General features: G+C 33.2%; 1 protein-coding gene across 1 annotated transcript; it reads left to right on the top strand.

The window, feature by feature from the left end:
- Nucleotides 1–6378: 6378 nt before the first annotated feature.
- On the top strand, nt 6379–9213 carry LOC132169202 (receptor-like protein EIX2). The gene has a single exon (XM_059580272.1). The coding sequence runs from the start codon at nt 6379–6381 to the stop codon at nt 9211–9213; it is 2835 nt and encodes a 944-aa protein (XP_059436255.1).
- The last annotated feature ends 2391 nt before the right edge of the window (nt 9214–11604 follow it).

The raw sequence follows: 11604 nt of genomic DNA, 5'->3' as shown, positions 1-11604 counted from the left end.
ATATATATATATATATAATTTAATATGATTTATGAACGGAAGGCGCTGATCAGCACTATATATACTCTTTTTCTTAGATTTTTAAGTTACTAAACCAAAAAAAAAAAAAAAATTACTCAACCATAACAGCTTTCGCTAACTCAACAATTTGCCACTACAATAGACTAATACCATTATTAATACACGTCTTTTTTTTTATTAGGAGGAGAACTCTGTTCGGCCAATTAATTAATTGTGACACTGTACTAATCACATATCTAATAAGTCGTGAGTTTTTCAAAAAAAACAATGAATAGTTGAGAGTATGCGTAACATTTTTCTTTTATTTCGGCTTTAAAAAAAAAAAAAAAAAGAAAAGAGAAAAAAGGAGATCTTTTAGTACTAAGATCCAATTGTCTTACTTTGCAGCAAGACAGGCCTTGAATGATTCAGGTACAGGCGTCCGCTCCTAATTGCTAAGCCTAAAGTTGCTCCTCCTTTTGAGTTGGAAAATGAGATGGCACTAACAATGAGAGCAATTCAATCAGCAAGAATTGCTCAATAATGCATGTTTTTATCAAATGACTCAAGTAAAGTTACCCTCTAGACATTAGTGGGTCTCGCTTTTGAACCTCTCTTTTTTTATTTTAGTGTCGTTTTTCTCATTTTCTACTTTCTCAGTCGATGTTGTGAAAAGAAAAGAAAAATGTGATTAATCCCACATCGGTCAAGTAGCCGAATGGGTTCCTAAGCACTATGAATCTTCTTCTAGGAATCATTTATTTGGTAGAGGGACATTAGTGGATCCCGCTTCTAAGCATCTCTCTTATTCATCTCTGGCAATGCATGTAAGCTTTCTCTTTCTAACTTTCCTGTGTATAAAAAAAAATTAATAATAATTTACCTTCCATATCTAATTAGGGTGCATTTAGAATTGCGATTTCGTAAGAATAATTTGCGTTTTTAAAAAAAAATCACAAAACGTAAACGTTTGGCATTGCGATTTAAAAAGCACTTAATATAAAATAGGAAAAAAAAATTGCGATTTCTAAAAGCAGACTAAGGGGTGTTTATTTAAAAAAGCATGAATTTAAATCAAAATCACAATTTTGCATAACAAATATTTGATAAAAATAAAAAAATAAATACTTTTTAACATGTTTTACCAAACGCTTTTGCGATTTTAAAAAGTAGCAATTTCACAAACGCAATTTTTAAAAATGCACCTATTGAAACCGCAATGTCAAACGGACACTTAGTCGTTGACCTACATGACAAAGGTCCCCAATAATACAATGTCAAAAAATTAAGAACAACTGATTTTCAAGTTAACTAAAAATACAGTATCCACTTCTTCACATTCTGCTTCTCTAATTAGTCTCTCCATTTAGAAACTTTTAACTGGCTTTAGTTATCTAACTGCTTCTCAAGATGTTAAGAGTACCACATCGACAATATATCATGCCATATGACTTGTTACCAAGTCATCCACGGATCAGACTTGAAGCACGTACTCTCTCCGGCCATGTCTTTCATGAAGCATATATACTCTTTAAATTTCATTCCTACATGAACTCAAAATGTCTCCAGTTCTCTATTTCAGACTTTCAGTTACTATCGCTTAGCAGGACGAGGATGGACTTCATTTATAGATATCTGATGTTGGAAGAGATATTGTTCGGAGATTAGTCTCAGCTGATCTTGCTATATAACACCAAAATGGCATCGTTTTGATATATTATTTATATATAAGCCTTTAGCATAATCTCGTATTATAATAAAAAAAATTGTAAATAAAAGACAAAAGGAAGCATAATCTCATCATGCATGAGGCGGGACATGACCGGTCCATTCGAGCTCATGTATCATTATTGATTTTTTTTTATTATTATTAGTGAATCTTTAATTTAACAAAAGTCTTCCTTCTAACATTATTCAGTTGCAAATTGGTTTAATTTTTGAGTTGGTGTTTTTTATTGAACTCATTTTAAAGATTTCACCTTATTAAAATTTAACCCCACAAAGGTTATTTTAGTGGGAGGAATTATAATTAATATATATTTGTGTGTTATAGGTAGATTCTTATCTGTCGTATAGAGTTTTTTAGTCAAGCCAGTGTTTAGGGTCAACTACGCAATTTCTATATAAGCAGAGACTCAAAGAGGGGATTCTTTGCATTAAGACAATTAGACAAACTTCCACAACCAATGTGGACCGATCAATTAATGTTTTTATTTTTCATGGTCTATGTTTGTATGGATTTAGTCTTAGTCAGTGAAGGGATCGAGTATTAGGCACGTCGAAAGTCCTCACTCGTTTTGTCATGTCACACCATTAATTGACTTTGATATTGAGTCTTTGCATTTAGGTAAACTTTGGCAGACCAATTAATAAAGCACATGTACATCTTCTTCATTTCACATTGCCTAGTCTATTTTCTTGGATTTCATGGATTTTTTCTTAGTCGTTCAAGAAAGTGGATATGTGGAAGTTCCCACTCCATGCTTTCATTGTCACAAAGTCACAACCTAATATTACAAGTATCTACATTTTGACCTTTTAATCCACAACATCACATAAAATTACAAGTATACATTCGATCTTTTTTTCCACAATGCATGTAAAATTGATTTATTACATATACTTGGTACAATTTCAGAAAAATGAGTGACATTTTAGTAGGGAATTTGGGAGTTATTTTGATTTACTTAGATATATTTCATTCTATATATAATTTATGACCAATTTGTGTCTTAAAGGATCTGGATGGAAAACTGTACCGTGCATAATGGTTTAATTGAATTATTAGCTGTTTCTTAATTTTCCCAACCAATTAGCATTGACTCTTTAGAGAGTCATAAAGAAGAGTAGAAAGAATTGCATCCACAACCTTTTCTCTTATCTCTTTTTCTAAAATACACATTTATTTTTAGAACACATACGGCATATATTGACTTATTATTCAGATTTAATACAATTTAAGCAAAATATCTTTATTCATAAGTTTAAATTTTAAGCTCCCAACAAAAAAAGGTTTAAATTTTTTTTTTTGACATGTTCACACAAGAGGGGGGAGAGGAATTCGAACTAGTGACCTTCGCTTCATTAGCCGTGATCCTAACCGACTGAACTACCTCTTGGGGACACAAAAAAAAGGTTTAAATTTAAGAAGTCGCAATTTTAATTAAACCCACAACATTAAAATCCCATCCCTCAGCCTCAGACAAATTATGTGTCATTATAGTCATAGGGCCCTTATGTTACATGTGGAACTTACGTGCAATTTGGGTATGGACGACTCCAATCCTTGAGTCTGTGCGAGATGAACTTTCAATCCGAAAGTGAACGGCAATTACATCTTCTTTATTTTTCAAAAGTTGATTTTTCTTTTAGATTTATTGGGATTGAATCAAGAGAGTGGATATCCAGAAATTAATTCCATACGCTTTATTGATTATCACATGCAAAACAAATTCACATCATGTGGTCCACGTGGAATTTAACAAAAAGCAATTTGCATGAAGAGGACTTGAAGAGAAAAGTCTAGGCCGTATTGATGAGATAAGTTAGGTACGTCGTTTTTATTTCTCATGGTCTACATTTCTTGGATTTATTCTTAGTATTATCACTTGGAATTTGGAAATTATTGACATCATGGGCCCCATGTGGAATTTAACTGGCAATTTGCAACCCGTAGATTCATTGAATTCATTTGTAGCAAATGTTACATCTCCTTTATTTTCTTGAATTTATTTTTGGTCAGTCAAGAAATTGGATATATATGTGCATGAAAAGTCCTCACTGCTTTCATTATCAGAACCTCAAATAAAATATTATCAATTATTGACTCAACATGTACAATTTTATCTTCAAAGCTAAAACTCGATCATTTACTCATCACATTTATCTAAATACTTATTGAGTAATATGTTAGGAATCATTTTTTTATCCTCCTAAAATAAATATAGCTTTTAAAATTATCATTATATTTTAGATGAATCATACTTAGATTTTTATCCAATGGTGATTTTAAAAGTCACATCAACTTTAAAAAGATAAAAAGATGGCTCTAGCATTACTCACTAAGGGTCCATTTGGTTTGCGGAATAGACCCTTAAAATGGAATGGTTATTCCTATGGAATAATCATTCTTTTGTTTGGTATGAGTATAGTTATTCTTATGGGAATGATTAATCTCATACACACAAAAATAGCCATTCCTCTAAAAAATGAGAGAAATAGCTAGTATTCATAAATTTTAATTCCAGCCATTTGTTTGGCTAGTATTCCTATCACCCTCTTCATATGGATGCAATTCCCACTTCTTGTTGACCTGGCCATTACAACTTATGGACCAGATGTGTTAGATAAGAAAGTAATGAAGCGCTCAAAATTTTTGCCCCCCCTACTCCCGAAAGAATACCCTTATTGGGGTTCCTTTAATGTTTGACGAACAATCAGAGCTTATGATTTTGTTCCTTTCTTTTTATTGGACGGCCACAGATGACTAAAGAATTTTCAGCTAGCTCATGTTGCTAACCCATTACAACCATGGGGATTGCATTTTGTGCTGCTCTGTTACTTATGTTACATGAAGATTCATTGAATTTCATTCCAGCCATTTGTTTGGCTACTGTTCTTGGCACCCTATTCGTATGGATGCAGTTCCTACTTCTTGTTGACCTGGCCATTACAACTTACGGACCAGGTGTCTTAATTAAATAACAAAATAATGAAGCACTCGAAATTTATGCCCCTGCTGCTCCCGAAAGAATACCCTTATTCGCGTTCCAACAATGTTTGACGACAACCGGAGCTCATGATTTTGTTCTTTTCTTTTTCTTGGACGGTCACGGATGACTGAAGAATTTTTGGCTGGCCCATGTTGCTAATCCATTAGGTGTTTTTACGCTTAACTATTTCTCAATTTTCTAATATTTTTTGTTACTTTGACAAAGGATATATTACTTCTTAATCTCAATATATTTCCTCTAAGCAAGTGTCAACCAATTCCTGAGACTTTACCTTCAAAAGAAAAAGAAGTTTCATTAGGCCACAAGGTTCTTATTACTGTCCCAGACTCCCAGGCAATAAGGTTATTAGAATAAATAAATAATAACTATTGGTTAATATAAAAGAATGGGGAAAGTCCACATAACTCCTTTAAATTACCACTCAATTGATAATGTCCCCCCCAAACTTTCAATTGTGACAATGTCCCCCCCAAACTACCAAAAATTGTCAATGTTCCCCCCAATGACGAAATTACCCTTAGTAAAATTTTTTTTTAAAAAAAAAAACTAAAACTTCTAGAAAAAACCTAAAACTAACAAAAAAAAAAAAAAAAAATCCAAACGTTGGCCAATTTTTATTTTATTTTTAAATCAATTTTATAAGAAAAAAATTAAATAAATTTCGATTTTTTTTTTATATATAAATTGAAAATTTTCGTTTTTTTATTTTTTATTTTTGTTTTATAATTTTATTTAAATAAAAATTTACGTTTAAAAAAATAAAATTTTCGTTTAATAAAATGAAATTTTTTGTTTTTTTTTAAACTATATATATATATATATATATATATATATATATATATTAAAAATAAAAATTTCCGTTTTAAAAAAAAAATAAAAATTTTTGTTTAAAAAAATTTGTTTTTTTAAAAAATATTATTTTTAAAATAATTTTTTTTGTTTTTTTTTTTAAATCATTTTAATAATAATATTTGAGAACCCGACGATGAGATAAGTAAGAAAATGATGGGACAAATTGATAACGAAACTTTAAATATATGGAGGTAAGTAAGAAAATGATTCCAAATAATAGTTATTATAGGACTCTTACTTGCAGTCTGGTGAAAAATTTTATCTGTATGAAACTTACATGTAATTTGCGTGTAAACGACTCCAAGTGTGAAGTCTTTGCATTGAGATAAACTTTCAATCCCAAAGTGGACAGCAATTATATCTTCTTTATTTCCCAAAGTAGATTTTTCTTTTGGATTTATTGTGAATGCAACTAGAGCGTGGATACGCATACGCAGATATAACTTCATTTTATTATACAATTTATTTTTGTAATTAGAGATGATAGACCAATTTGTGTCTATCGTGCATAGTCATTTAAAAGGATTATAGTCCAAAACCTTGAGTGAAAAACTGTAGATAACGAGTGGTCTGATGGGTATAACTGACTCGATCGGAGTCTCCTCATGTTACACGTTGTCATTTAACTCTAAATTAAATAAATTAAAAAAACAAAAAAAAAACTACAGCATATATTTGTGCCACGTGTAAAGAGAAGCGCCTAGAATTCTTCAAACTATAAATACATGAACCCCATGCATGTCTAGGCCTCACAAGCATTTAGATGATCATGTCTAACTATTGCCCTGGCAGAATGGTTATTAGCAGCCATATCTTTATGTCCACTCTTCATCATCTCATCCTCATTTTTTTCATCTCTCTGCTTGGAACTTCATCCTACCTACAACTTATTAAACCCATTTCATGTACCAAAGGCCCTACTTTCAAATGCTCAGAGGTGGAGAGGGCAGCACTTCTTAGCTTTAAATACAATCTCACAGATCCATCGGGTCGTCTCTCTTCTTGGGTTGGTGAGGATTGCTGCAACTGGCTAGGCGTTGGATGTAATAACAACACAGGAAATGTCGTCAAGCTTGACCTTAGGAACCCATCGTATTTTGATGATTTTGATCAATATAACAAGTCGCGTCTGAGGGGTAAGATAAGTTCTTCTTTACTCGATCTAAAGCATTTGAGTTATTTTGATCTCAGCTTGAATAATTTTAATGGAACCAATATTCCAAAGTTTTTGGGTTCCCTTGAGAATTTGAGGTATTTGAATCTCTCTTTCTCAATGTTTTCTGGAGTTATTCCTCCCCATCTTGGGAACCTTTCGAGGCTCCAACATCTGGACCTCAATTCAAACTCAGATCCAGCATTGAGTCAGCCTGAAAGTCTAGAATGGCTTGTTGGTTTTCCTTCTCTTAAGTACCTTGGAATGGATAATGTAAATCTTGAGAAAGTACCGGATTGGCTTCATGCGATTAATGTGCTTCCTTCCTTACGGGAGTTACACCTAGCTGTCTGTGGACTTGTTAGTCTTCCTTCCTCTATTTCCTCCATCAATTTTACACTACTTTCAGTTCTTGATCTCTCTAGCAATGATTTTAGCACCTCTATACCTCAATGGTTGTCACATCTAACCAACTTGCGAAGCTTGAATTTAGTTGGCAACAATTTAATTGGAAAGATTCCGAATTCATTTGCCAACCTTTGCAATTTGCAAGCATTATATCTGGGGTGGAACAATATAAATGGGGGGATAACTGAGTTTGTGGATGGCTTGTCACAATGTTCCAACAGTAGCTCTGAAGATGGGAACTTACCGTCAATGCAAGAAATTGACCTCTCTCTTAATCAATTGAACGGAACCATTCCAGAAAGCATTGGGAAACTGTCAATGCTTGTTTCATTGGAGCTATCAGAGAATTCTTGGGAAGGTGTCTTAACTGAAGCTCATTTTCAAAATCTCACCCGGTTAAAATCTCTTTCGTTGTATATGGAAAGTTCTGCAAATTGGAAGTTGGTTTTAAATGTCAAACAGGACTGGGTTCCTCCTTTTAAGCTGATAGACCTTCAGTTAACATACGTGCGGATCGGCCCAACCTTTCCAACTTGGCTTACAACCCAAAATGAACTCACTTCTCTTTCGCTCGAGAATGCTGGCATTTCAGACACCATTCCGCATGGCCTTTGGAAGTCTTGCCCAAATGTCACTTTTTGGAGGCTATCCAGTAATAAACTACGGGGCCAGGTACCGTACTTTGAATTTCAACCTTCGGCATATTATTTTGATTTGAGTTTCAACAACTTAGAGGGTCCACTTCCACTTTTTCATAGTAATTTACGTCTCATACGTCTCGATAATAATATGTTTTCTGGACCTATTCCGAAAAACATAGGTGAGTTATTGCCCAAGTTGCAAGTGTTGGACCTCTCTTCAAATTCAATTACTGATAGAATTCCCCATTCTTTTGGAATGCTAAAGAACTTAAGCTTTCTTATTTTGAGAAATAATTCTCTGTCTGGGAAACTCCCCCCTCTTCTTTGGAAGGATTTACAATGGTTATTAATATTGGACTTAGCAGAGAACAATATATCCGGCAATGTTCCAAGTTCAATGCAATATTTGAGATCACTGGAGGTATTATCATTAAGCCAAAATCATCTTGATGGAGAGTTTCCTTCTTTCTTTAGAAACTATAGCAACTTGCAAAGCCTTGATCTTGGAAGAAACAAATTCTTCGGAAAACTTCCAACATGGTTAGGAGAAAGTCTACCACATTTATTGAGGTTAAGACTAAGGTCCAACTTTTTTCAGGGGGACATACCTCAACAACTCTGCCTTCTTTCACATCTTCAAATCCTAGACCTTGCACACAATGATTTTTCAGGAGTAATCCCTCAATGTTTAGGAAGCTTGCGTAGTAATGAGAGTGAAGGTTATTATGGTGGCTATGATTACCAAATGTTCTTGGTTTCTAAAGGAATAGAATATGGATATGGTCAAACTTTTGTTGATCTTTTATATTCTATAGACCTTTCGAGTAACAATTTATCAGGAGAAATACCTGATAATATAACATGCATCTCAGAATTGGTCTTCATGAATTTATCAATGAATCATCTCACTGGAAGAATTCCTAATAGAATTGGGAATTTACAAATGTTACAATCACTTGATCTCTCGATGAATGAGCTTTATGGTCCTATCCCTCAAAGTTTGTCTTCTTTGAATTTCTTAAGCCTCTTGAATTTGTCATTCAACAACTTGTCTGGGAAAATTCCAATTGGGGATCAACTTCAAACACTTAATGACGCTTCTATCTACGAAGGTAACTCTTTACTCTGTGGGCTTCCTCTTTCGACCAAGTGTTTAGAGGATGAAACTAAACCTATGGTAACACCAAATGGTGGTAACAGAGTAGCCAACGAAAATGGAAGTGCTGGCATTAAGTCATTTTCATTCTACATTAGCATGATAGCTGGGTTTATTGTTGGATTTTGGGGAGTTTGTGGCACACTGATTATCAAAACATCATGGAGACAAGCTTACTTTCGCAGCTTTGATAATTTGAAAGACAAGATTGTTGTGTTCGTTATGGTCAAAATTGTTTGCTTACTAAGGAAGGAGTCAGAGAGAAAGTGAAGTTGAGGGCTTAGGAGCTTGTCTTAATATGTATAATTTATGTATTGTAAGTTTTTCAGGTTGTTGTAATAATGTATGATCCAAGATGCTTCAAATCTTCACTTGTCAAAGTCATATATATGAATAATTTTTACAATTGTGCAAGGCATTATTTATTTTATTGCATCGCATTTTCCAAAATCCATTTCTCATCACTTACCATTATATTTTCATTCTCTATTTAATGGCATGGTGCTGCAATAAAATGGTGAGCCAACGGTTGGCTAAAGACAAAACAGTGCCTTAATTTACAATTTTAAACATCATTCTTAATATTACGTTACCGAAGCAAATATTGTCTTTCAAACATCGAAATGAAATCTGCGAATGCATGAACTTTCAAGCTTCAGTTGTAAAAAAAATGTTTCTTTTCCTTCTTTTTCAATCATTCAGATGATTCTTCTATAGTAAAAAAGCATCTTTTTAATTTACTTTTGCTCTAATTTTTAATAGAAATAGAGTAAAGCAAGTCTATAGGATTGGGAGCTACAATGATCACGAGTTTCTAAAATGTAGGGAGTCCCAATTTTGAGAAAAAAAAAAAAAAACTCACATAATTAAACCCACAAAGGTTTTTAGTTGGGAATTAATTGTATATACATCAAATTTCTCAAAAACCTAATAAATAGTTCACATATTTTACATATTTCAGTAGAAATAATTGACCCCATACAGTATAACGTGGCTTCCCCCACTATTATTGGAGGAATTTAAGCTCAACAAATCAATAAAGAAAGCCATATGTCCATTTCATTGATTATCACTTGCAAACACGTAGTTTTGACTCCCAATCAGGAACTACTTCTTTTTTATTTCGGATGGTCTTTGTAGAGAAACTTCACAACCCAAAGAGGAGGATGTTCCATAAAAAATGATGAATTTAATTATTTAATTAATAATTTAACACTAATAGAAACAATTAAAATAATTTTATCGAGAGAACTAGGTCAAAATCGCAATGAGCATATGAATATTTCCCCTTTCACAAGTTGTACAAACAAGGGTATCAAAGAATAGTCACAAACACGCAACCAATTTAGATATAAAATAGTCCATTATATTTTAATTTCACCCCTCCCTTGCAACTTCCTCTTGCTATCATTATGATGTATGATGAAAGTAAAAATGTCGGACCCAAAATCTTAGTTCAATTGAAAAACTTAAATTCATAGGCTTAAATATACCATAATTATAATTTATTTTTTGCTTTATAGAAGGAAGACCCAAGCGTGGAGTCTTTGTCATGAGATTAACTTTTAAACCCAAAGGGGACGGCAATTACATCTTATTTTTCAATTTTTTTTTGGCTTTATTCTCAGAGAATCAAGAGAATGGATTTTTAAGCCAAGTTAGTGGATACTTAGAAAGTCCTTAGTGGTTTCATCACATCAAAATGTTAAATAAAATATGAGGACTCTTACAACCACTTAACAACTTGAGATACAATTATATATTGAAAGCTGAAGTACTTAATGGTTTTGAATTGAATAAATGTTGAGTTTATTATTTATTTAATGCCACATAACATGTCTAACTCTACCAACCTCATTGGCAAGAATAAATAGTCGAATCCCATGCATGTACTAGCAAAATGGTTAGAACCCAATTCTTTATGTCTATTGTTCCTTTCCATCTGATTTTTTTTGTCTCTCTACTTGGAACTGTATCCTACCTACAAGTTATTAAACCTGTTTCATACACCGAAAGCCCTATTTTCAGATGCTCAGAGATGGAGAGAAAATCACTTCTTAGCTTCAAAGAAAGTCTTACTGATCCATCAGGTCCAGTGGCGGAGCCACGTTACCCCTTGGGGGTGCAGTGGCACCCCCAAGGATCTTAATTTTTTATTTTTATTTTTATTTTTAACCCACGGCACCCTCAAAATAAAAAAAAATAAATAAAAAATAAAAAATTCTTTTTACAATTTTACCTACCCATTACCCAAGACCACCCTTCTCCCGCACCCCCATCCCCATTTAACCCAATGACCCACGGCAACCCTTCTCCCGCACCCCCCAAAAAAAAAAAATCTCTAAGACGCTCTCTGAGTTGGAGAAAATTAATTTGAGATATCAGTTGAAGTATTTTGAACTCGATGTGCTTACTGATCCGACACTACAAAATTTGTCTTCCATTGCAGAATTATGCCAAGGATTGGCAAAGATAGAAAAATCAAGGACATATTATCTTATTGATAGATTGATTCGTCTTGTTTTGACTCTTCCAGTGTCTATAACAACTACTGAACGAGCATTTTCAGCAATGAAAATTGTTAAAACTCGACTTCGCAGCAAAATAGAGGATAATTTTCTTGCAAATAGTTTAGTTCTCTATATTGAAAGGAAAATTGTT

The sequence above is a fragment of the Corylus avellana genome, chromosome ca2 (genome assembly GCF_901000735.1).
Source record: "Corylus avellana chromosome ca2, CavTom2PMs-1.0".
NCBI lineage: Eukaryota > Viridiplantae > Streptophyta > Magnoliopsida > Fagales > Betulaceae > Corylus > Corylus avellana.
This window is presented reverse-complemented; position numbering and strand designations above follow the sequence as displayed.